Here is a 27,569-nt window from a genome sequence, read left to right as displayed (position 1 = left end):
GCTCCCAGGGGTCTTTGCTGGGCAGTGTCAGGGTGCGAGGCGCCACATTAGTCCTGATGGCACTCTCACACACTCATCTACACTCTCACACACTCATCTACACTCTCACACACTCATCTACACTCTCACACACACATCTACACTCTCACACACTCATCTACACTCTCTCACACACATCTACACTCTCACACACTCATCTACTCTCTCACACACACATCTACACTCTCACACACATCTACACAGGCCTGGGCAGTGGCTCTGCCTCTCTCTGCCTGATAGTCTGTCTGAGCTGTCTTCTGCACTGGACCCTCTGCACTCACTCACTCACATTTTCTTCTCTCTCTCCTCTCTCTCTCTCTCTCTCTCTCTCTCTCTCTCTCTCTCTCTCCTCTCTCTCTCTCTCTCTCTCTCTCTCTCTCTCTCTCTCTCTCTCTCTCTCTCTCTCTCTCTCTCTCTCTCTCTCTCTCTCTCTCTCTCTCTCTCTCTTCTCTCTCTCTCTCTCTCTCTCTCTCTCTCTCTCTCCTCTCTCTCTCTCTCTCTCTCTCTCTCTCTCTCTCTCTCTCTCTCTCTCTCTCTCTCTCTCTCTCGGCGAGGCAAGGCGAGCCAAAGCACGTGGATTGTCATCCTCATTTAGGGTCGTTTCAGGGTGAGAGATGTTTTGAAGACCCTCTTACACGCACACAAACCCCAGAAATCTGTGAGGGTGTTTTCATTGTATGTGCTAGAACTGAGGGTACAATACATTCCAAATATCCAAAACAAAACAATATATCTATCTAATGTAAGACCCTGTGTGTTTTAATGCATGGAGCCAAATCCTAAAGAAGGCTGTACATGAACTCTAGGTAACTTATCGACCTATCGAAACTCAATCCGCAAACACTGAACAAGGCGAACACCGAAACACGTCCGTTCTCGACTTCTGCTGCAAACACAACAAATAATTTAAGAATATTTCAAGTGAGTGCAGATTTTTGTCTTTCATATATGAATATTCTTAACCCTGCACTCGAACAATTTGATAAGAATCGAATTGAGCACAGCATTCCCAAACTTTACTGAGACGTATGACTGAAGAAACAGTTCTGTACAGAAGCCAGGTGTGTGATGCTTACTCACCTGGCAAAGAGGGAGCTGTCTCTGTGTGACACTCAGGCCTCCACTGGCTCCTCATTGGTCGGGAAGGGGAGAGGCGGGGCCACAGGCTCTTGGTATGTGATCATTGGCTTGTGGATAGTGTCAGGCTGGCTGTGGTTGGGTGGTTTGGGTTTGTAAGGGCCCGTGACAGTGTAGCCCATCCCACCAGGGCAGATCTCTTTGAACTTGGCTAAACATTTTGGAAGAGAAACAAATAATTTCAGTACAGATGCCTGAAACCAAACCAGAAAGCAGCAGACATCATTTTATATAATAACAGGTATAGGGCTTATTGGTCCTATCAAGATAAATGAACTGTTTGTATTGATAATCAAAGTTATTATGGCCATATCAAGGGCATCCCATCTGAACCTTAGTACTATTATTATTATTATTATTATTATTATTATTATTATTATTATTATACTTAGACTAGTATTATGTCTACCTTGCACCCAAATTAAATGAAGTCCGTTTTTAGTTTTAACAGCTTCACTATGGCCGTGTCATCCGCATTCGTTAATGAGCTCAGAGAGCGTCCACGTGACTGCCTCTTGTCCAATCAAATTACTCTGTCCCTTTATTTGATTGGACAAGAGCCAGTCACGTGGACACTCTGGCGCTCTCAGAGCTCATTTACGAACGCGGCCTATGTCAGCAGGCCACATATCCTGGCCTATCAGACTCAGTCCTCTTTAGTCACACAGTAGGCCGACATAGCCTCAGGGTTGTCTCCTCTCATGGGGTTTTCTTAATAATAATAATAATAATAATAATAATAATAATAGACACTTTTCTAGACACTCAAAGACGCTTTACAAACTGAAAAGATTGAATAGTAAAATAAAAAGAAACAAAAAAATAAATAAAAGAAAGTATAGTAAGTATAATAAGTAGTCTAATTACATTTTGTATTATCTAAATCTAAATCTAATTGTCTTTGTAGGACAATCTACTCTGTATACTGCAAGTATATCTACATTTCGGGCGGAGAAGCGGCGAAAACAAGCAATGCCAGCGTCCTCGCTCGACCGGCATTTTTTGAAAAGGGAGAATGAGTATGATCGATGTAATGCTAGCTAGCTACCTCTAAACATAGATTTGGCTGGGCATAAATGAATTAATTTGAGGTGGTAAACACAGTCTGTCTTTCTTATCCCATAGGAAGAGAAGGGAAAACACTGAAACTCGCCATTGGTGATAAAGACACTAAAAGTGTCACTAAGTCACACACTTGTCTGATTTGTACAAATAGCATTTTGTAAGGACTTGAAAAAGCTCCAAATGTCAAGGCTTTTGTTGTGGGTCCCAAGGAATGAAAACAAAGTACCAATCATCACTGTTTCACACTCCAGCAGCCACCTCTATGATAACATATCAGAATAGCACATGACAGAAGAATACAGTTGTAGATGCTATCTATCTTAAAAAGCGTGTCCTTATACCATAGTATGTCATGAAATGATTTTACTTTTCCCACAATGCCCCAGTTTATTTCCAGATTAAAGTAGCACACGTCTCTTATTTGCTCTAAAACGGATGTTAATCTCGTAAAAGATGGGATTTCCAAGCAGTCATCTCCTCTAACTATGCCACACTCTCCTCTCCATAAAACCCACTGGACCACAATGGCAACCCATAAGATTTGGCAACCCACAAGATCTGGTAACCCACAAGATCTGGTAACCCACAGGATCTGGCAACTCACAGGCTTCTGACTGCTGTTCTTAATTAAGTTCAAGGAATCCAGAAATGTGTCATGGAGTCCAGACGATACAGGCACACAGAGAGAAGTCTTCTACTTGTTCCCAGACTAAACCCCCAGGTCTAATGGAATGCTTGACTCAATGTAATCTGTGAAAACAGGTCATTTCCCAGTAGAAGTGTCTAGAGCCTATAAAGAACCTCTCTGCCATCAGACAGTGTTTACATGTGGCATGCAGGTGCCTAACATTGTCTACCATCAGCCTTGCCGACAACGACAAGGAGACCCAAACATTTCTCACTGATGGAGGTGAGGGGTGGGGGTGGGGGGGGGCGGGGTGGGGTGGGGTGGGGAGATTGGGGAGGGTCGGAGTGAGAGATCATCACATCTAAAACAGCATCTAAAATCTACTTAAGCGAAGCAGTGAAACACATGCACAGAGACAGAGTGTGTGTAGTGTAGTGTGGAGGAGAGGGTACACCACAGAGCCCCAGAGATACTGCTGCCTCTTCTCCACCCCCCCTAAGAGAGGGAGGGGGTGGAGGTGGAGGTGGATGGTGCTAGCGCTGGCGTTGGGGGAGAGCCTTACCTGTTCCTGGCATGGGGCACTTGTCGCAGCGCGGCCCCCAGGCTTTGCCCACACTGCAGCAGCAGAGCTGTTTGCTCAGCTGTGCAGACACCGGGTGCAAGCACAGCTTCCCCGAACTGACCAATCGGAAGCAAGCCCCTTTCTCCTCGTGGACGGCAGGGGTGTCGGCTGAGGGGGGGGGGGGGGGGTGGAGGGAAGGGGGAGGGGGGGGGGGGGGCGAGAAGGTACGCCACAGTGTGGGAGACACGTACATGGGGGGAGAAAAGAGAAAGAGAGAGAAAAGAGAAATAAAGAAGTCCCCTTCACCGGAACCCCCCCCCCCCCACCGCCCTCTTCTTGCCCCATCACAGAGTACACTAACACACCGCCGAGACGTTTCATATCTTTCATCAGAGGATTTTTGAGCTAAGAACTAAAAAACTAAATCAACTAAAAAAAGCTCCAACACAAAAAACACACAGACACAAGCTCACACAACATCAAAAGCTCTTTGGGGTGGACCAACATTTTTGAGCGTCATGCATGCCATTGCTTCATGCACTAGTCATCAACAGAGTCAAAATGTGGGTCGGCCCAGTCAAGGCATGCAATGCAAGAGAGTTCAGTCAGTGGTAGTGTTGCACATCGGGAGGGGGTTTTACAGTAAGCAGCTCAAATCCTTCGATGTGTGACTAGTAACGGAAACTGTGTGGGCAAAACCATACGCATCACACGCCTTTAGATGACGCCGGGCTCCAAGCAGACCTATAACCATGTGGAGTTCCTACCGCTAGTTCACCAAAGGCACAACAACTGCTGTATCCTAACATTGTTAGATCAGCACTAATATGATATGAATGTTCAGTCTTCTATGTCCCCCTCGTGATACTGTAGGCTTACAAAAAGATTTAATATAACAATGTCAAACTTTGGAGTTAGAAGTAAGGATTTCGTGAAATAAAGAACATAAACTCTTAGCCTATTTAGGGTTTTAAAGTATACAAAACATGGTTAAAATACCATTGAAAGGTAATAATAGCCGTTTCTCTACTAATAATCAGATTCTGATTTTGAGGGATTATTCCTAATAAAGCAGTTTCTTATATATATATATATATTCTAATTTCAGTACCAAGTACTCAACCAAACATTTCCCACTTTTGGCAGTTTGTGTGGCACATTGATATTCTTCATTTGTGTGTGTGTGTGTGTGTGTGTGTGTGTGTGTGTGTGTGTGTGTGTGTGTGTGTGTGTGTGTGTGTGTGTGTGTGTGTGTGAACTTCATACACTGATTCTCTGGCTCGTTCAACAAACATTGCGAAAAATGCCTAAGAGTTGAGCATTACAGGCGGAAATCACACTCATTCAGCACTCCCTACTCTATTCCCATGGGTGTCCCTTGCAACATTCCTACAGTTGCTGTATTTTGTTTCACATCCTGTTACTGTATTTGGAGGTTATTCTGACTCATGGTATGTCAACTTCAATCATTATGGAATGCATTATTTCAAACTTTTTGGTCAATAACCTGTCAAAATATGCCATCGAAATTGTTAAATGATTCCAAGCTAATGTGTAAGAAAATACATTTAAATGGAGTATGGAAGTGCTACACATGGAAGGCATTGATTTATTCCTGTTTGTTTTCAGAGGTGGACACTTGAGTTACAGTACATGCATTTAACTGTAAGGTCTAATTCCATGGTAACTGGCTATAACAAATATATTGAGACGGTAGGTTCTGGTTGGTTACAGTCTACATGGTGGGTTGGGTTGTATTTGGTTCTTCAACTGGTACAGATCTCTCTCCAAACTGCAGCTCAGGTCAACAGAGTGACCCAGCATATCAGAACAACAAATAAACAAGAGGAGGAGAGATCCCCCAATGATCAAGATTCTACATTGAGGGGTTTAAATCGCAGACAACAAAAAGCGTGGGGGGGGGGGGGGTTAGTGACTGATCTCACTGCTAAATCTTCCCATGTTTCCCATGTTAGGACAAAATGGTTGCAATGCCTCTTGCCATAGCCAGTGATGTTGATGAATGGCACATCAGGTTTCATTAGGAATGAGATTAATAGAGGAGAACCAGGAGACATAAACCAAGAGTCCCAACACACCACACACACCACACACACACACACACACACACACACACACACGCACGCACACGTGCGTTCACACACACACACACACACTTGCACACGCATGCACACACGCACGCACGCACGCACACACACACACACACACACACACACACACACACACACACACACACACACACACACACACACACACACATACATACACACACACACACACACACACACACACACACACACACTTCACTGATCAATTGTTCTCTGACCATATATATCCCAGAATCCCTCACCCAACCCAACCCTCACTCCTCCAGCTGAGAGAAATTAGATCTGTTGTGTTTGGCAATATGCTGTGCCTGGCGTTCCATGCTCGGAGGGTAATCTGATTAATATGATAAACACCATGCTTTCATCCATGCATTCATTCATTTGTTTCCCACATTCATATGCATATCATCAAAACACAGCATTCACGATACGCCTTGCAACTTTATCAATGCTTAGGAGCATTTAGGACGGCACACAAAATCTCACATACCGTAGCTGACATTTCCCATGTATCCCATGCATGGGAAATGCATATGAAAGCCATACTGTATATCCTAAAGAGAAAGAAAGAGAGAGAGAGAGAGGGGTGGAGGACTTACGTATACAGGAGGAGAGGGTGGGGTCGGGGACGTAGCCAGCCTTGCAGCTGCACCTGTAGCTGCCCACGGTGTTCAGACAGTCTCCGTTGGGACACACCCCCTGCAGCTGACACTCATTAAGGTCTGCAGGACACAGGGAGGAGGACAAAGTCACTCACTGTTACTGGTGTATGAGAGTTACTATGAGAGTCACTGTTACTGGTGTATGAGAGGGTACACCGCCGCACAACACCACACAACAAGACAAGACACAAACACAAAGCAACACGACACAGTACAACACACACAAGTATTACACGCCGACTGTAAAGTAGGATGATACAGCACATTGAGTTAATGGAATATGAACACAATGTACATAGGATGTGAAATGGGATAGGACGTTCATAGGATGTGAAATGGGATAGGACGTACAGTACAAACACAACCTGTACAGAGCTGAAAACTCATTTTCATGCATTACAATGGTTGTGTGATGTGTTTACGCTACTGGACATATCAGAACCACCGTGCAGCCAGCAGAACCGTGGCGTCTGAGTGCACTGTTGGGGAAAAAAAGGCGAACCCACAACCCAGGTTTCTTGGGCTTATCCCTGAGGGAGTACTCTTTGAAGATCCCTTTTGGGTTCCATGTACGGTAGAACCTTTTACACAGAAGCTTCCACAAGGGTTTTTCAAAGGGTTCTCTGACAACCCTTTCAAAGGGTTCCCAGCCCAATAACCTTTTTGGAACCCTTTTTGTTCTCAGAGTGGAGTTGTGTGTTATTCAGAGTGGAGGAGACAGTTTCAGGTCTCACATGTCCAGGTTACGGAGGAAACGGAGAAGCTTGTTGATTCCCTTAGTTTTACGCTTTGGTTCATGAGTCCAGCCTTGTGAGAAGCTGCGTTCTGGTGGACTTCCTGAGGGCTTGACTGCAGACCATATAAGGCCACTCGACCCAAGTTTCTCCCAGGAAACAACTAGCAGAATAGACATAACATGTCAAAGTAGGTGAACGAAATCGCCTCCTCCACATACTTCCCGATCAAAGGACCCAAGTTGAGAAGCTTTGAATCCACTTCAATCCCAGTGGCCTCTTTGTTGTTGGTGAATTGTAAATGTGTTTTGGTCTCCAGTCGACAAGTGGGATTTGTTATGGGAAAGGCAGTATTTGAAGCATGTGGACGTCCTGTCCAGAACGGAGCTTTGTTCCAGAGTCCCATCTGGGTTTTTTCTCTATTGACACGGGAGGGAGTCCAACATTACAGCCAGCCTTATCACTGTGCTCCTCCAAGACCAAACACAAGAAGATTTACCCTATGAGATTTCACTCAAGCACAGAGTACGTACGCGCACACACACGCACGCGCATGCACGCACGCACGCACGCACACACGCACACACACACACACACACTCTCTCACTCACACACACACACACACACACACACACACACACACACACACACACACACACACACACTGACCTGACCAAGAGAGACATACTAGACCACATTGTGGCTTCACTATTGTTCTCTGACCATATATATCCCAGAATCCCTCACACACACACACACACACACACACACAAACACACACACACACGATTCAAAATGGATACTGCACACATGACAGGATAGGATGTAGCATCCTCGTCTACAGTAACCGTTTTAGAATATATCCATACCAGAGGACTTTTGTCCAAAATGTGTGCTCTTTTACTGTCAAAGTGTTGGTTTGCCTTGGTTTGGTGAATGAGAGCGTTTCACCTCATATCAAAGAATAAACGATCAAAACCTACATGTACACTTACATGTACTTTATGCAAATCTCATTTTAAAAGGACACAGAACATGTTACTGCTGGCTTACACTCAAGCAGTGATGCAAGCACCTTTATAAGGGGGAGACCACCTGCCACAGCAATACAGTCATTAAGACTGCCTACTGTAGCCACGCACGCATGCACGCACGCACGCATGTCGTATCGCATTCCGGTAGACAGAACATGTTACCGCTGGCACTCTTAACATCTGCAACTCTCCTCCTCAGCGCTGTCAATCATCCTGCTGACAGAATAATGACCCACAAGGCCATAGAACGCCCCAGCGTTGAACCGAGCAGAGCGGTGGAGGGGTGAGTCAGTATTCCTGTTCCCCCTCTCAGGGTTTGGGAGGCAGGCAGGCAGGCAGGCAGGCAGGCAGGCAGGCAGGCAGGCAGGCAGGCAGGCAGGCAGGGAGGCAGGCAGGCAGGCAGGCAGGCAGGCAGGCAGGCAGACAGGCAGGCAGGCAGGCAGGCAGGCAGGCAGGCAGGCAGGCAGACAGGCAGGCAGGCAGGCAGGCAGGCAGGCAGGCAGGCAGACAGGCAGGCAGGCAGGCAGGCAGGCAGGCAGGCAGGCAGGCAGGCAGGCAGGCAGGCAGCCAGGCAGGCAGGCAGGCAGGCAGGCAGGCAGCCAGGCAGGCTGGCAGGCAGGCAGGCAGGCAGACAGGCAGGCAGGCAGGCAGCTGCCCCTCTACCTTTAGTAGGCTAACACGATGAGAGCAGTGCGTTGCTGGGTCAGGGGAGATCACCGCTCACTCATCACTATAATCACTAGTGGACTGAGTGCTAGCTGACCGGGGCACACCTGTGCGAAGCGGGGTACACACATAAGGATTTTCAAAATCTTAACCGATTTCTTATCTGAGACAGACCCCACACATGAAGATACAAAATCTTGGATTGAACAGCCTTGATTGTATTGTGTGTGGTGTGCGCTGATTTTCCCATTTCAGCACCCCACAGACATAAATATTTTCGTTACGACAGACTCCAGACTCTCTAGAGTCTCGTTCCCCAAGCCAGAAATCTCGCGTGAACCCATCCTTTTAATATTGCCTTTAAATTACAAAATAATTAAATTATGATTATATAATGATTAAAGCACTTTGAGCCACAACGTTTGCAGGAAAAGCGCTATACAAATAAAGTTATTATTATTATTATCTAACGTAGTACCCTGACTGACCTGTACGAGGCAACCATGTGCGACAGGGCAAATAAAGTGCCGAATAACAAAAAGAAGCTTGCTTCTTGATTGGCTACATTCCATCCACGTCATAGTCGGACTCGCGAGCAGGGTTGCCAGATGGGAATGACATTTTCCATCCTAACCACAGTCTAAAACCGCTAATTCCACCCAAAAAAACCTGAGTCCATCTGGCAACCCTAGGATTTCTGGTCATAAGTATTGAACACATTTGACATTTACGATTGCCGGCCACGACCATTTTCCGAGCAGGTTGTCGGGAGAGATTGACTCTTAACACACCTCACACCACAGGATTTTGTTATAGGAAAATGTTAAGAGCCATCTGATAATCGGGCGTTTTCTGTCTTTGGTCGGAAGGGGGAAAATCGGGCCAAAATCGGCCAGAAAATCCTTATGTGTGTACCCCGCTTTACTGAATTTGCTGAACAGTCACGCACACAAGCATGCACACGCGCACACACATAGACACACACAGACACACACACGCCTTGCCCTCACCAGTGCCACAATTCAAATGGCTCATACATACAAGGGAATTTAATCAGAACCTGAACCACAACCCCCCCCCCCCCCCCGCCAAAAAAGCTGATAAATCTTCTACCTAGTCTTTAAAAAAATAATTATATATATATATTTAGATATATATATATATTTATTTATATATATATATATATATATATATATATATATATATATATTGGACATAGTCACACCATATCTGGTGATTAGTAAACACATGCACGACTCCAACACAAACAAAATGGAAACTGAATCCAAATAAGCCCTGTTATAAAAAAGAAGGAGGGAATGGTAATAAGGAGAACAGGATGTGGTGGGATTAGAGTGAGTCACAGCACCTCCACAGAAATAGCCAAGTCTGGGTTGCAGACAGACAGGGCCTCAGCCTCAGCCTCTCTCCCCAGCCTGGCACGCCACCGACCAGGCAGAAGGCTTGGCTGGCCTCCCTGTTCAGAGGCCTTCTTCTTCCTGCAGCCGCAGCCTCTGGATAACACCTAACCCCCCTCTGCTTCACGGTGAGACTGGGGAAGTCCAAGCCACAGCAGCTGCCCTCTGTTGGTTGTGCCATGCACGGTAGTGCCAGTACCAGTCCATGAGTAGGTAGTTATTCCTGGGTACTGTAGATGATGTGATGAGATGAGATGATGTATATCTGTTTTCAATGTACCTTTCACTTTTCCACGTGAGTCTCTTTTATGATATTTTTTTTATATTTTTTATAGTTTTGGGGGAAGTAGTGTAGTACTTAACCTGAAGGTTGAAGCCTTTCAACCTGCAGACATGACTCATTCATCAGCCCTTCACAGTGAGATCTGAAAGTTCTCTCTATATACACTCAACAAACCCTCGACAATCACATAAAGGAGCAATGTGATATGGTGTGCTATGAATGATTTTCTGTGGCACTGAGCAGCACTCAGTTTCCCAGGGCAGGCCTGCATCCCATCTGGGCCCTCCCAGACACGCGCACACTGGACCAGCTGGAGCTGGGAAGGACATTCCTTTGGGTGAATAAGCTTTGGGTGACTGACAACTCAGAGAGAGAGAGAGAGAGAGAGAGAGTAAAGTGTGAGTTTAAGAGTGAATGTATTGAACGTGTGAACTCACTTTACTTCTCTCTCTCTCTTCCTCTTCCTGTGGAGGTGTTAGTGAATGGGCCGCAGCAGGTTCAAAAGTCGCTCAGGCGGAGCTGGCTTGATTTATTGTCAGCCCTGCCAGCCCTGATGTATTGAGAGTCATAGCTCGCTATCATATCCCAATCCAATACAGATCAGGAAGATCTATCAAATATGGCACCTGTCTCTTTTACCTCTCACCCCCACGGCATGGCTGTTTGTCAGGGCCGGCCCAAGGCATAAGCAGTCTCTGCGGTCGCTTAGGGCCACAACCATTAGAGGGGGCCACACTTTAGCCGTGGACTTCCCGCAGGCTATCACCCGTCAATGAAAGTCTACGCTTCTATCGTCCGTCGAAGTGTCTGTCAATCCGAAAGTCCACTAGCACCCCTTCGACGAAACGTGGAAGGGGGGCTACAGCATTATGGGTAACCTTGGGTCGTTTAGCTTTCATTATGGTTAAGAGTTCCTGTCTAGTAGAGAACGGGGGTTGAATCCTGGCAGAGCCTTGTTTTTTTTTTGCAACATTAAATTTGATTTTGATTTTTTAATTTTAACATAACATAGCCTCTGTTAATTTGAACCTGGCAAGCTGGGTAGAAAGTAAACAATGTATTACATTATATGTATATTCATGTTTTTCATTAGAACAAGCTTGATTTCTTGCTATTTGCTTGCTAGGTAACATGGTTTGCATCATTTATAAAGGAAAGCTTTTCTTGCTAATGTTTTCTTGTAACATTAAATGTGTGTTTTGATTTTTTTTTTAATACATAACATATTAAATATCCAAATTGCCCCCAAATAGTTTCTTAATGAGCGGTTCGAAAAGTGAAACGGTTATAATAAGCAGAAAGCAGTCACATCATTTTTGTTTACCCCCTTTCAGAACAAGAGTACTTAACTACCTCAGCGACACCTACTATAGTATAATAGTACCTATATGGAGAGAGAAAGAGAGAGAGAGGGAGAGAGAGATTTGTTTAGTTATAGACTTTGTTATGTGCAAGTTTGTTGCTTTTATCGTTGACTTTTTATTGTTATTTAACTTCTCATTTATATTGAGTGTGTGTCTTTATTGAGTGTGTGGGTGTGTGTGTGTGGGGGGGGGCACATAAAAAATCTTGCTTAGGGCAACAAAGGTCCTAGGGCCGGCCCTGCTCTTTGGGGTCATGCTAAAGCAGATTTGATCGCTGAGGTTGAGTAAGGAGAGAGAGAGAGAGAGAGAGAGAGAGAGAGAGAGAGAGAGAGAGAGAGAGAGAGAGAGAGAGAGATGGGCTCTTTCTCAATTGTTAGAAATTCAGATTCCTTACATCCTCTCCACTGTCCTCCACCCACTTCCTTCTCAAAAAAGCAATGGAGGAGAATATCTAAGGAAAGGAACCTCCCCATGGGCATTTTACATTGTGTCACAGTTGCGCAAACATTAACCAAAATGATGTTGTACAACGGTTGTATTGTATTGTTTTGAAGGTATATACATAAAGATGCAAGCGCTAGAGCTCTGTAGCTTTTGCACCTCGGTGTCTTCTCTGGTGATGCTCTACCAGGGCCTGCACTGCAGCAATCTTCAGTTGTTGTTTGTTTTGAGGTCTTTTTGCCTGACATCTTATCACGAGGAAATGCATTTTCAATTTAAATTTGATTCAATTCATTTGAATTTAAACCTGAACATTGACTTGGCCAGTTAAGAACTTTGATCTGTTTTGGCCCCTGATAAACATAGTTGCTATGGCAACATGTTTTGGGTCATTGTCCCTCTAACCCTATTACTGTATGAAGAAGCAGCATCCAATGAATTTGGAGGCATTTGCTAAATACTCAGACAAGATGTTTCTGTACATTTCAGAATGCATTCTGCTGCTGCTGTCAGCACTGACATCATCAATGAAGACAAGTCAGCCAGTTCTTGTGGCAGCTACAGTACGCATGCCTAAAACACAGCACCCTCTCCACCATGTTTCACATAAGAAGTGGTATGCTGTCAACCTTGGGCAAATCCTTTCGCCCCCCCAAACTTTCCTCTTAGAATCATTGTGGTACATTATATTATTCGTCTTATCTGTCCACAAGACCTTTTTCCTGACCTTTGCAAGCTTTTTGTGTTTTTTTGTAACCTAACCAGCCTTTTTGAGGATAACTAGTTGTTAGCACCTTGCTGTGAAGGGTCTATAGTTCTGTTGGTGACATATTCTGTAGATGGTATTCTCTCATTCACCTCATGGAAAGTGTTCCTGATCTGTGGGACAGTTGTTTTGGGTTCATCCCATCCCAGGAGGAGGCAGGGAGTGGAAGACCGTGTCAGAAAGCAACACCAGTGGAGAGAGAGTATGATCTCCTTGTCAAAAAGACGCATACACCTTCCCCTGTCTCTGGTCTGTAGCCTTCCTCCCAGCGCAGGGTCTTAGTATGTGACCGGTGACAACGCTCTTTCTTTAACACTTAATCAGCCATGAGGGTCATCTGTGCTGTGAGTAAACAGTTATATCTTTGCACTCGATAACATTTCAGGACCCTCCTTTCATGATCTTTCCTAGATATGTGCGCTCTACCACCCAAGTATCCTTACATTTTCAAAATCACATCAGCTAATAAAGCTATTTTGCCGTTTTTCTGTGTAGGAAGCAGGCTAATTTACAAGCAGCCAACTAGTGGTCGTTGTGTGTAGATAGCAGCTTGAGCATTGTAAAGAGGGGGTCATTTGACACGGCTGTTCTAGTGTTGTTAAGGCTCATTTCTCCTGGCGGAGCCCTCCCTCCTCTATACTGCTGAGAAAACAATAGACTTTCTCTCCCCTGCTCTCTGTGGGCGGGAAAAACACCAAAGCCAAACAAGGCGGTGGAGCAGCCCCGATGAGAACACGGGGCGAGGCCAGCAGACTCTTACCTTGGCAGTGGGAGTTGTTGATGCGCTTGTATCCCTGGGGGCAGTCCAGCGTGTGTCTCGATCCCATCATAGGGATAGCTACGGAGAAGAGAAGAGGAGAGGGATTTTTTGCTTTTGATACTTTCATCACGCCATGTCTTTGAAACGTTTAAATGAGTCCGAACTACGTACAGACGATGTGGTCGGCTTTATTCTTCTCGGCTTTAATATTTCTTTCAAGCTGTTTTGGAAAGTATAGAAAGATTTCCGTCGCTAGAATTATAAGGTTCTATCTCCGTTTAGGGCAGTTCAGAGATATTGAGCGTCAACGTTTTTACATTCCATTATGTTTTGTGAGATGGAACCTTTGTATTTTATGAATTACGGTACTAACTCAAAAATGTCAACATTTTAAAAATAACACCACACAGGCATTAATAAACACCTGATAGATCAGATTATGTAAAAAACTAAATTTTTACAAAAATGGAGATAGAACCTTATAATTCTAACGTCACGAATACACAGTGACTTGAGGCTGGAGAGAAATGGCATCTAGAAACCAGCCAAACGCTGGAGGCATCCTAGTTTGGTTTGATGGATGACAAGGTGCTTAGGTCTCACTTTGATCTCCAATCACTAATTCATGTCCCGAACAATAGGCTTCTTGTCTTACATGCATCTTCTGATAGCCGTTTGAGCACTTGAACAGCATTTTTAAGCTCGACGGAAAATGAGATTCATAAAAAGAAAATCATAAGAGCCTATGTGCCTAATTTCCTTAGTTGTATTGTGTTGTATTTGCTCCCTTTTCTGAGTTACAGATAAGCATCCATGATCATGCTCAGATTAAAGAGCATGACTTAGAAGAGAATAAGGATAAAGCATCTCTCACATGGTATGCACATGCAAAGCAACTGATCAAATCCAAATACTTCCTCATAGGCCTTTTATCTGGAGCCATACAATCCTCGAGGACAAAACAGTCTGTGAAAACATCCTCCTCCTCCCTTCACTTCTAAATGCCAAACATCATGTATCCAGAATGTTGTCATCTGCAAACGTTGACATTAATTACTATCATTGTAAGACTTCAGAGAATGAAGCCAACATATGTTAATGAATACTCTGGCCGGCTTCCAATGGATCAAGAGAGAGAGAGAGAGAGAGAGAGAGAGAGAGAGAGAGAGAGAGAGAGCACTCAGTCCTGAAAAAATAACCATTAAAACCCAATTTCCCACCAAAGTCTCAGAATAAATCTGCACATTTCAAGAGCTGAGCGGGGTGTCGCAGACGGGGAATTCACTAAAACTTGACGAAGGGATTTTTCTGCTACAGTAGCAGGGTGGCACCCAAATACCTGAAAGGAGATTGCTACCGGTTAGCTTGCTCAACAGAGAACAAGGCCATGTTTGTTTGCGTGTAAGCCAATGTATTTACCAGCTACAACTGTCTCCAGGGCACAATGGGGCGGTTCACGTTGTGCCCACTCATAAATGGGAATCTCACGCCCCCCCTGCCATTCCTGACTCTGAAACAGAGTGAGAGACACTCACTGCTAACTGCCTGTGTACATAAGTACCTTCTAATAACAAGAGGGTCCTTTTTGGGGGTGAGGGGGGGGGGGGATAAATCAGTAGAGGTTTAGTTAAATATGGAAACCAGGCACTATTAAATGACAAGCAATGGGACACGGAAATAATAGATGGATGTTGGACCATTGTTCACCTTAAAAGAGTCACCTCCTTGCCAACGCAAGACAGGGGTACAAACATGCACACAATAATTCATTATATTTATATAGCGTTTTTCCGAGGCTCAAAGACGCTGACAATATGGGGGAAACGGAAAACACAGAAACAACAAGCAACAGATAACATGAGCACATAGAACATGCGTTAAAGTTCCTGTCTGACAGAAAAAATACCTACAGTACAGAAACTCACTGGAGAAAGAAAACACATCCGGAATCTCATAGTACTTGAGAGAAGAAGAAGAGGATTGATGTACTGTAGGAGATCGACTGACTGAAGCAGTCAAAGTGATTACGTGGTACCAAAGGGTAAAGATTTAATCTGGTAATATCAGAGTGTTTATACGGTGAGGGGCCCAGAGAGCTTTGATACTGAACTTGCCTGACAGTAGGGAGAGTGATAATCAACAAATCAGACTTGTATAAGCTTCCACTGAGTAAAGTCGATTCGCATGAGGATAACCGCCTCTCGACTGTTGATTCGAGATGAGAACACATTATTTCTAACTGGATCCCACCCTCTTCCTGGCCCATTCTCTCATAGATCCCATAGCTTTTATTTGAAAATCCCATAGCTTTTATTTGAAAAAGAACAGTACATACATATGACATACAACATTCTCTAAAGGGAGTTGTTGTTTGAGCAGCACTCAAGAGAGGAAGTTGGAATCGCTACCACACACAGGGCCTAAATAACCTTCTCTGTCTCCACTGGGTAACAACCCACTAAAATAGCTCAAGAAGAGAGAGAGAGAGAGAGAGAGAGAGAGAGAGAGAGAGAGAGAGAGAGAGAGAGAGAGAGAGAGAGAGAGAGAGAGAGAGAGAGAGAGTGACGCATGGTAAACAGACTGGCATGTTGTGTTTTTATATATATATATATAACTAATCTGTTCTGAAAATAAACCTACTGTACAGGGCAAACAAATGGCAGATAAACACCAGGGGTCATATCATTTCTATCAAGTCTTTATTCCGTCTGTTTTTTAAACCTGATGGGACTCTGTTGCCAGCTGATGAAAGTGACACAGCCAACACATGATGCATGTGCATTAAGGCGCTGTAGGTTTCCCTGGCAGCTGGTCAACAGTTCCATCACTGTGGAGATTTTTGAAATGTGTCACACATCTGCATGAAACAGTACGCCTGAAATACTAGGTTGAAATTATTCTCACTGGAGATAGAGAGATAGATAGATACAGTAGATAGAGAGAAAGATAGATACCGTAGATAGAGAGATAGAGAGATAGATAGAGAGATACAGTAGATAGAGAGATAGATAGATAAGTAGATACAGTATAGAGATAGATAGATAGATAGATAGATAGATAGAAAGATAGATGAATGAATGAATGAATGATACAGTAGATAGAGAGATAGATAGATGAAACAGTAGATAGAGAGATAGATAGATAGATAGATAGATAGATAGATAGATAGGTAGATAGATAGATAGATACAGTAGATAGAGAGGGTAGCAACAGTTCCTCAGGAGGAAATGACCAGGGGGAACATTCTATTTTTACTTAAATAAATATAGATATAAATAAATATAACCTGTATAGGCTGAGAAGCTCAATCATTTATGGAACCGAAAGTTTTCTCCCCAAAAGTTCAGACCCGACTGTACAATTATTTCTCATGTTTCCAAAGTCAAACAAGGGGAAGATCAAGATAATATGTCTGGATTGGAGTCTGGGTCTGTCCAAAAAATTGCTTTCCAAATATGGTTAAGAGACAGAGTGTGTCGTAATGCTCTCCTGGGGGGGGGGGGGGGGAATGGAACAGTTTTCACGAATGAAAAGTGGAAGTTCTTCAGAAAAATACCGTTAGCGGGTGAGTCAGTGGATGTTTCAGAACCAGCTCATTACTGGTGGAACATTACCGCACAGCTCCGGGTCTGACCGGTCTGTTTGTCCGTGACTCAGCACTTTCACACTTGCCTGTCTTCACTGGATTCCACTGTTTCTCCAACTTGCCCCCACCCAAACCCTTCCTTTCTGCCCCCGTCGTCTGTCATTTTTCAAGTTGTGAAAAAACACATTTTCCCCCCTTTTTGGCTCCTAAGGTTCAGAATGTGTTGATTGTCTGGACTGAAAAAAATGAAACACGACACATGCCAGTAAAGTCCGTCTTCAGTGCCAGTAAAGTGAAGTATCTGCTGATTTATGTGCCACTACTGTACCTCAGCAGCAAACAGACAAAGAATAGAACACATTCACATAGTCGAGACACATTTTCATGGAACTGAGATGTCCTTATTTGGATCTAAAGTGCACCCCTGTCTATAGCACGACCATGTGACTGTCTCTCTCTCTCCGTCTTTCTAATGAAAAGGTTCAAGCGTTACAATCTACACATTAGAAAGTGTAGAGTTCTTAAGAGTTCTTACAAAGGGGAGTGATTGTGTTACATTGTGCTACTTACAAGGTGTCTTTGGGCACTTCTGGCATTTGTGGAAGCCCCAGGACGTTCCGATGGTCCCACAGCAGTCCTCCTGCTTGCTGAGACCAGGCAGGGCCTTCCCACACTGACATTTTGAGAGAAAGAGAGGGAGAGAGAGAGAAAGGAAGAGAGAAATGGAGAGAAAGAGAGAGTGAGATCGGTATTTTTTCGGTGGGGAAAAAACCTCCTTCCACTCTGCCTGCTGTGTGAGTGTAAGCTGTCAATAAACACTTAATGACACGGGCCTGTGTGCTGTTATCACACAATGGTGATCTGTCTGTCACTCCGATTCTACGTCCCAGGCGGAACGGCTCTATTAGAGACAACATCGTCCTCGTCCAGCCTCCTGCACGTACAGATTAGGGCCCGCTCCTCATTTATCTCTCTGTGGCGGAAAATGTGTGGCAATGTAAACCCAAATGTCAACCAAATTGAATGTGTGATCTGTCGAGTCGATAAGAGGAGCGAGGCGCCGTCGGTTGTATTGACGCGCAGACATTGGTTATGGGGGTATTTCGGGACAGAAAAAGTTGTTTTCTGAGAAGGCTCTACACCTGGACTGACTTTTTTAGTTCCCCCTGAAAAAGTCGATTTAGATGAGCGATTTAGATTAGTTTGATAAACAGCCCCCCCCCCCCCCCCTCTTTCACTGACCTGGGTACCAGTGGTTTCCTGGAAACAGCGTCCCAGCTGGCTCTTGGAGGAGACGGGCTGGTACTGGGGGCTGTAGCTCTGCTGGTTGGGGTAGAGGATGTTGGGCCCCTGCTGCTGTTGCTGCTGCTGCTGGATCTTCTGGCTGGAGCTCTCTGAGTGGTGGTACGTGTAATGGGAGGAGGAGGAGGAGCTGGACTGGGAGCCCCTCACCTTCTGCCCGTTGGTGTCCAGCTGGGACACCTGGTGGATCTGGACGGAAGCTTCCGGAGGGTGCTTGACATGGATGTTCACTATGCCGGGTGCAAAGTTCACTGAGGTGGACGGACGGACGGACAGACAGACAGAGGGAGAGGAGAATCAAGCAGGATTAATACAATGAGTTTCCACAGAGTCAATGTTATAGCACTGCCCTTAAGACTAAGACATTCATTTGATACTATATTGCACATTCCTATCATCTATATCTTCATACCTACGCCTTAGGGTGAACAAATAAATAAATAATACATTCAAAAGTAAAGGGCGTTCTCAAAATGAGAGTTCATTTCCATTTATTTTCTATCCACTCCTGGAGGAATTTGTAGAGCCAACAAAAATGCCATCCCACACATTCGACAACCTCCACATTGGCATCGTCTTACCAGCTTTCTGTCCGTTGCTGAAGGTGAGGGGGAGGGTGTGTGTGGAGTGCATCTGTGGCATCTGCTGCTGGGGGTGGTGCCGCTGCTGCCCGTTCTGAACCGGCATCTGGCAGAACTTTCCGGTAAAGTTAGGCGGGCACTGACACTTGTCCCTGGCACTGCACTTGCCTCCATTCATGCAGGGCAGATGGCAGACCACTGTAAAACACACAGACCAGACCACTGTAAAACACACAGACCAGACCACTGTAAAACACACAGACCAGACCACTGTAAAACACACAGACCACTGTAAAACACACAGACCAGACCACTGTAAAACACACAGACCACTGTAAAACACACAGATCAGACCACTGTAAAACACACAGACCACTGTAAAACACACAGACCAGACCACTGTAAAACACACAGACCACTGTAAAACACACAGATCAGACCACTGTAAAACACACAGACCAGACCACTGTAAAACACACAGACCACTGTAAAACACACAGATCAGACCACTGTAAAACACACAGACCAGACCACTGTAAAACACACAGACCACTGTAAAACACACAGACCAGACCACTGTAAAACACACAGACCACTGAGTGTGATGACCCTCTCTGCCCTGTCATTCTGTGCCTACAGGTGACAGCGTACCCAATGATATTACACACACACACACAAACACACACACACTTTAACGGTTTACTGTTCGGGAAAACACTTTTGACTCTGAGGGCTGGCGAAACCTTTAAACAGACATTCGAAGACTCAAAGCAGACAAAACAACCAGTGTTTACGAAGTTTTGTTTGACATTATCATCGTGTTATCGTCTTCCAATACAGTTTTTTCCTCTCTGATTGTCCTCTCTCGCTCGCTCAAGTCTTTACACGCCAAAGACCTCCTGGAGGAGGCTATAGTGCCGTTGAACGCCAACAAACAGGAACCTATAGCAACTTTGGATCGGCGCAACAGATCCGTCCATGGAAAACAAAGCTAGTGTTAATCAGCTTGCTTTCCCTTCGCCCCAGAAGTCTTCCAGAAGGCTCCGCACCATTAAACATTCCGCGTAGTGTCCAAACCACGCCTCGCTCTCACACCATCAATATTCATCACCAGGACACAGGAGGTGGATGGTAAATGATCCGATATGCGTCGAGACTGCATAATTCCTTTGCAAAACCTCGCTTAATTGAGGGACCATGTTCATGTATTCATGTATTCAGTCCTAGAGTTTTTTTTTTTTTTTTCATCCTGAGTCTGACAGAGCCTGGATCAGCTCCGCTCCTAGGGAGTCCTCAGGCCTAGATAAGCCAACCCCGCCTAGAGAGGAGGTAATGATATAGTCACACAGAGTAAACAATAGGGAATTAAGGCCTCTAAGGTGCTCTGCTATCCATAGAAACACAGTTCTATCTCCCTTTTCTTACTGTAAGCCTTTGGTGACAGAGAAATAGAGAGAGAAAGAGAGAGAGAGAGAGAGAGAGAGAGAGAGAGAGAGAGAGAGAGAGAGAGAGAGAGAGAGAGAGAGAGAGAGAGGGAGAGAGTGGGGGGGGGGGGTGGAGAGATAAGAAGTTCAAGAGTGAATATATTCGCTCTTAAACTCACACTTTTCCTTTTCTTATTTCTCACTCTACTGTACTATTCTTTCCTCTCTGCCTCTCTCCTCTCCTTCTCTCTCTCTCGCTCTCTCCCACTCTCCCTCTCTTCTCTCTCACCTAAAGGAATGTCCTTCCCCAGTTCCAGCTAGTCTCCACACTTGCTACTACACACCACCGCTCGCTCACCTCAGCTCGCCTCACCAAACCCCCACACACACCCCATACATTTCAATACAGGAAAAAATCAAGGCAGGCAGTCATCTTCAGGAATTGAGAGGCTGAACTTGGAAGCCGTCCTATGGTGTGTTTTTTTTTCTTTCTCTTTCGCAGAGGCGTCCTCTGGAAAAGAGCTGAGGGAACCGAATCCCTCCAGTGTATTTGAATTATGTGTCAATGGCGTGTGGGCCGGCGGCATGAATCAAGCTGTCAGTCCAGCATGGAGCCGGCCAGTAGACCGAGAGACTGGGGGTGGGGGTGGGGGTGGGGGGGGTTGTATATGTATGGTAATGGAAGACGGGTCTGAGGGACTGAGCTGCATTGTGATCAGCTTCGGTGACCCAGGGTTATAGGCCAGACAGAAGGCATGCCCTCCCCCCCCCAACCCCCCCAGCCACATCCAATGGCTATACCTGCTGCCCACTGTTAGTCTCAGCTGCCTGGCTCTGTCCCTGTTCTGTTGTACGACTGCAGGAATCTCCTCAGCAAGCCACTACTCAATAGCTCAATTGAGTGAGATAATCACCTTCTTTTAGAATCAGAATCAGAATCAGAATCAGAATCTAGCACTCCATTGCACGTTGTAGGAACGCATGTGAAACAAGGATACAGAGGGCAGGCATTTGCTGGAGGGTGTAATGTTGTAATGTGTAATGTTCCACATGTACAGCGCAGGTAATTGTATCGCACTTTGTTTCGAGTTTCAAAGGCAAGCCCAGGCATTGCTGGATGGTGTAATGAGAGCGATCGTTTTTTTCCAAACGCTTGTTTGACAGGGTTTTATGTACATGTTAGAGACAATTATACAGACATTCCATTCATTCGTACCCAATAAAACACAGAAAAAGACGTCTATTTCATTCCTTGATTCTGTGAAAACGACTAGGCCCTTTTCAATTTCAGCGATGAGCCTCGTGTCGAGCATCTCCCATGAACTACCTACCACACACACTTCACCCGTGTCTTTTGTTTATTTTGGTGTGTTTCTCCCTCTCTTAGAAAAAGACAGGGTTTTGCAGCGGTGACACATAATGACAGCCGTAATAAAGCTGCCTCTCCCCAACCCTCTCATTATGGGGACGACAACACAGCTCAGAAACCTCACAACCCCTGTCTGTTGGATTCCCTCTGTCTCCCGCTGCCAGGCAGCCTAGCTGCTGCTCCATGATGCCGTCTCAAATCCTCTCTCACTCTGCCCCCCCTCCCCCCTCCTTCTAGGCCCATCATTAGGATGCAGCTGGTGGTATTAGGAGTATCAGGTGTTTTTTTGGTTGTTGGTGTTTTTTTTTATACATATCAAGAGTTTTTCCTGAGCACATGACAACTCCGGCCAGTAGTTTATCGTCAGGCCAGCGGGGAGCATGTTCACATGGATTTGTATGTACATTCAGGTTCCTTGTCAAATGAGACTTGTGTATTTATCAAATTGTTAGCCTCGTAGCATAATTAAGTGTGATGTCATTTTGGTGTTCCTTGTCTGCAGTGACCTCACCATGGTATTTCAGTTGCAGTTGGATGTTACGGGATGTCGTCAGGTTGTTGGTGAATAACAGGAATGTTGGAGGAACACGAGGCCGACGTTAAACAAGTGTCCTCTGTTTGCCTGCTTCAAACGGAGGCCTCTAAAGGTATGATGTCATGGCAGAATGTCAGTATAATGATGTTTGCTCGGGAATACCATTTCATAGCATAATTGCCTAAAAGTCATATTTTGGCCAAATTGAGATACCTGCCTTAACTCTACTCTCCTAACACTGCTGATTCACTGTGCATTATTGCCTATGCCATCAGCCTATCAGAATGCTTGTTACATTCCAAAATCACTATCTGCCCAAGTAATCTCTTTGACATAGGCATTTTTGACACTACATACAAAGATGGCTCGACTGACCACAAGTGAAGCGTGCCTTAGGTAATTATGCTACGAGGCTAACGACATGAAACTGGATGATGAGCACACTGCTGAGTATGTCGTACTGTAACTAGACAGCCAATTTGGAGTTCACATCATCATAAACATCCGTTAGAAGAAGGAACCCAACCATATCAACTGTAGTGGATGAGGTTTACCCATGCAGTAGAAATGCAGATAATTGTCTCTGGTTGATCAGGTTTGCCCTCTTCCTGCCCAGCCCAGTGATGTCATGCAGTCGGCCTAACCACAAGTCACACGCGTACATGGCCACCAGAACCCCCCACCTCCCCCCCACCAGAACCCCCCACCTCGTCTGTCAGCCCCGCCCCTAGCACCGCTAACCACACGCAACCACAATGGTTACAGTCATCTTGTTGTGGGCAGGAAACAAGCTACGGAAGCTGTGTGTGTGTGTGTGTGTGTGTGTGTGTGTAAACTTTTTCTGAACTCGATTGAACTTTATCTGACTCAGCTCTGAAGCCTTTGAAGGGAAAGTAATGTACGTAGAAAAATAAACATTCACACAGAGACGCCTTATTATCTGAAATATGTCCATATTATCATCACAGTGTTAGTTGTGTTGCGTGTTTCAAATGACATTTCTGCATTTTCAATGCTACGGTTTCCCTGTCCACCTCAGAAAAAAGGTAAAATAATTTTAATTAAATGGAGAAGAAAAAAAACATCAAAATATGTAATGTATATATATAGATAGATGACAACTGACACAGGGTCTATGGTTAGTGTTTTAGACACATAAACTTACTTTCATTAGCAGAGAGTGACTGGCTGGACTGCAGCCAGTCTTATGTGCTCCAGATGTTGCCTCTCACTAGCCCCAAATAAAAGAGTTTCATGAGACTCCTTCACCTCGGTGGACACACACACACACACACACACACACACATAACCATCCTGACTAATTTCCTCCTCTGCCAGCCGTGGACGGGTTGAGAGTGAGAGAGAGAGAGAGGGACAGAGAGCAAGGAGAGAGGAAGTGGGAGAGGGAGAGAGAGAGAGAGAGAGAGCAAGAGAGGGACAGAGACCAAGGAGAGAGGAAGTGGGAGAGGGAGAGGGAGAAAGAGAGAGAGAGAGAGGGAGAGGGAGAGAGAGAGAGAGAGAGAGAGAGGGAGAGAGAGAGAGCAAGAGAGGGACAGAGAGCAAGGAGAGAGGAAGTGGGAGAGGGACAGAGAGAGAGGGACAGAGAGTAAGAAAGTGGGAGAGGGAGAGGGAGAGAGAGAGAGAGGGAGAGGGAGAGAGAGAGAGAGAGAGAGAGAGAGGGAGAGAGAGAGAGCAAGAGAGGGACAGAGAGCAAGGAGAGAGGAAGTGGGAGAGGGACAGAGAGAGAGGGACAGAGAGTAAGGAAGTGGGAGAGGGAGAGGGAGAGAGAGAGAGAGAGGGAGAGAGGAAGAGGGAGAAGGAGAGGGAGAGAAAGGGAGAGGAGCCCTGGAGCTAGTTCATTAAGGGAGGCCTCGCTGCTCTGCAAGCCTGGCCCCAGTGATTGGAGTCGGGCCCCGGGGTGCCTAATGACATGTTAGGAGGCAGCGCCTGGCGCTCCACAACAGAAACCCCACTTAGTGGTTCCAACAGTGGGACAGGCTGGCCCGGGCCAGGCAACCCTAGACTCTAAAGAGAGAGAGGCTAGTGTCTGCTGTGTACTGCGGACACAGGATCTGGCAACCCGAGAAGAGGCCCCCCTCTCCGCTTCCCCCCCCCTCTTCTCCTCCCGCAGGCAGCCCGCCCACAGAGACTGTAAAAAACAAGGATCCACGCTTCCCAGCATGCCAGGGGGGACGACCCCCCCCCAAAAAAGCAAAGAAAAAAATAAATGACAGTATGGTGTAAATGAAATCTGATAAGGAGGAAGTAAATGGACTGACTTATATAGCGTCTTATTCCCAAAGCGCTCTCATTCACCCATTCACACACACGTTCACACACCGATGGCGGGCAAGCTACCATGCAAGGCGCCGGCCCGCTCGTTGGGAGCAATTTGGGGTTCGGCCCAAGTCTAGCCCAAGGACACCTCGACATGTGGCCATGCAGCCGGGGGTTTGAATCGCCAATCTGCCGACATCGCCATCATTAGACGCCGTCTCGACCTCCTGCGCCACAGCCGACCCCCAGAAGTGACAGCTACCAGAAGAGCAGTCGTCACCAGCCGTCTCCGGGGCGACCGCTGGACTCTCCCCTTCTTCTAACGCAACCAGATGATCACGCCAGCCACAACTTATATGCGTATATGGAAGCACGGGAGCCTATACAGTATGGAATGTGTGTGTTTGTGTGTGTGGTGGGGTTAAATATCTGACTCCCTCTTTTATAAGGTAGACGGACAGCCGCAGAGTTTTTTTTTCCTTCCTTTCTCTGGCTGGGATCCCTCACATGCTTTCAATTACACACTGACTGACCAAACACCTGATTATAATCCTTTGGCCCCAATGAAAGCCTAAAAGCACTATTAGTGTGCAGCCCTCGTTAATCAAGTCTCCTACAAGAGGAGTCCAGACACATACGCCTCCAGACAAACCGCCACCTCCACCCAAAGTCAATATGGGAAAGAAAAAAAATCGGGAATAGGATCCCCCTCTATTCCAGCCCTCTTCACCTCAGTAAGAAAATGAACAGGTTACCTGAGAAATTAAGAACATTTATGGAATTGGCCCAGAGGCCAGAAAAATCTGTCAGCCTCTGTATTTCTCCCCTTACACCGAGACGCAGAGGTGCAGTATGAAAAATAAATGGTAGACAATGTTGGTAGACACACACACACCTAACTGATGTCAACGTCCCCCAAAAACGATTTAGTTTAATCCGACTGTGAATGCTGTGATATTGTCTGGACCTCAGTGGAGACATACATGGCCGTAGCTATCTTTAATAAGGAGCACTTGGACTGGTCCAGAAAGCTCTCAGCACTTGAAGTGCCACTGCACACACCTGGGAGAGAATAGGCCAAAACATACAGCTCTGACAGGGGGTCTGAGAGAGAGAGAGAGAGAGAGAGAGAGAGAGAGAGACAGACAGAGAGAGGGAGAGGGAGAGAGAGAGAGAGAGAGAGGGAGAGGGAGAGAAAGAGAGAGAGAGACATAGACAGAGAGAGACAGACAGACAGATAGACATAGAAAGAGGGAGAGACAGACAGAGAGAGAGAGAGAAAGAAAGTAAGAGAGAGAGAGAGAGAAAGAGAGAGGGAGAGAGAGAAAGAAAGAAAAAGAGAGACATAAACAGTGAGATAAAGAGACGACAGAGAGAGTGACAGTAAGAGGAAGAGAGAGAAAAGAGAGCGACAGTAAAAAGAGACAGAGAGACAGGGAGAGAGAACGAGACGCTCCCGTAGCCTTATCAGCGAGGCGCTGGTCTAGGAACACTGAAACGGGATCCTTTTTAATCAGCCAGCCCTGTGGCCGCCTCTGGAGCAGCGGCAGTAAAAGCGTGCAGCTGTGTCATTCTCTTTTTTCCTCCAGATGTCCGTCTCCACAGAGCCAGCCTTGGGGGGAGAGGCAGGGCCAGACGAGGGACGACCCGGGGTAATGTGGCAGCCCAAAACCACCAGGCCCTTCGGCCCCGCGCGCCGCTGACTAGGCAGGATAGCAGCCCAGAAGGAATGTGGAGAGAGAAGCAGGGGCCGCTGCTGCTGCTGCTTGTAAATCAGACGGATGCTAAACCCCCCCCCCATCCCCACACACACCCCCCACCCCCCCCCTCCCCAAAACCCACGTCACCAAATTGTTCCTATTCATATTTCTCAATGGATACATTGTGTTGAAATTGCACAAAATTGTGGCAATTACTGTTACAGTACAGCTAGGAGTATAGAACACTAGAGTCTTTCCACTGGATTGTAAAAACTGGAGATTTTTTCCCTTTGCATAGGCTCTCGTAAGCAGAGTGGCCGGTACGCCGCCGGTGTTAAGTGGGTCTAAAAAAAAGCCGAGCTTGTGTACGTTTGCCCTGGATACAGGTAGTCATAAATCACCAAACAACTTAAAGCTCTATAGGCGTAGTAATTGGCTGACTACATCCTGTGGCATGTGGGAACAGATAACTCTACGTCTTATCACCCCGGCAACACTCACTCTCCCTGACTCCTCTCTCACCACTCACGTAGGATAAACAAACTGGGATTTTATCCCGTCTCGGCCCGTTGGACTAGGGCCTGCACTGCACTGTAAATATACCAGAGCTCCCAGCTTTCTAGTTCTCGGAGACGCTGCTCCCTACTTCTTCTTCACGACTCTTCTTGGCTCAGAGCAGGGGGAAGAGAGAGAGGGAGGAGAGAAGGAGTGGGGAGAGAAAAAAAAGAGAGAAGGAGAAGTGAGTGGGGAGAAAAAGGAGGAGCGAGGGAGGGAGAGAGAGAGAGGAGGTCTAGGACAGACTGCATGTCTCGGCAGGTACACTCTGGTTGACACTAGGCCAGGTGCTCCCAGTTAAAGAGACAGTAACACAGACAGAGCCCTGCCTTACCAGGACAGAACCATCACTGAACAGAATGAACACAGGCATTACTGAATCGCATATGAAGTGGATGGGAGCAGTAGGTATAGTATGTATAGTGCGTATAGTACCGTAAAAAGCCACCATGTCAGTTTCATTGTGACCCGTAAACTGATCAGAACACACACACACACTCGTTCAGTGACCTTGAGTGACTGCAGTGGTCCACAAGTCTCACAGCATTGATA

At 45.9% G+C, this 27,569-nt stretch overlaps 1 protein-coding gene across 1 annotated transcript in view; it reads right to left on the bottom strand.

The window, feature by feature from the left end:
* Positions 1–27,569, bottom strand: part of ltbp1 (latent transforming growth factor beta binding protein 1) — a gene marked incomplete at its 3' end in the record, with an annotated part of 108,552 nt that overhangs the window by 43,245 nt on the left and 37,738 nt on the right. The window contains 8 exon segments of the mRNA XM_080532233.1: positions 1,120–1,154; positions 1,157–1,327; positions 3,432–3,599; positions 6,160–6,282; positions 13,689–13,766; positions 17,845–17,947; positions 18,517–18,827; positions 19,158–19,355. Coding sequence (XP_080388359.1) covers positions 1,120–1,154; positions 1,157–1,327; positions 3,432–3,599; positions 6,160–6,282; positions 13,689–13,766; positions 17,845–17,947; positions 18,517–18,827; positions 19,158–19,355 — 1,187 coding nt within the window.

This window comes from Nansenia antarctica (genome assembly GCF_963989245.1).
Source record: "Nansenia antarctica genome assembly, chromosome: 1".
In the NCBI taxonomy this organism is placed as follows: domain Eukaryota; kingdom Metazoa; phylum Chordata; class Actinopteri; order Argentiniformes; family Microstomatidae; genus Nansenia; species Nansenia antarctica.
Note: the sequence above shows the minus strand (reverse complement) of the source record. Positions and strands in the feature narration are given on the sequence as shown.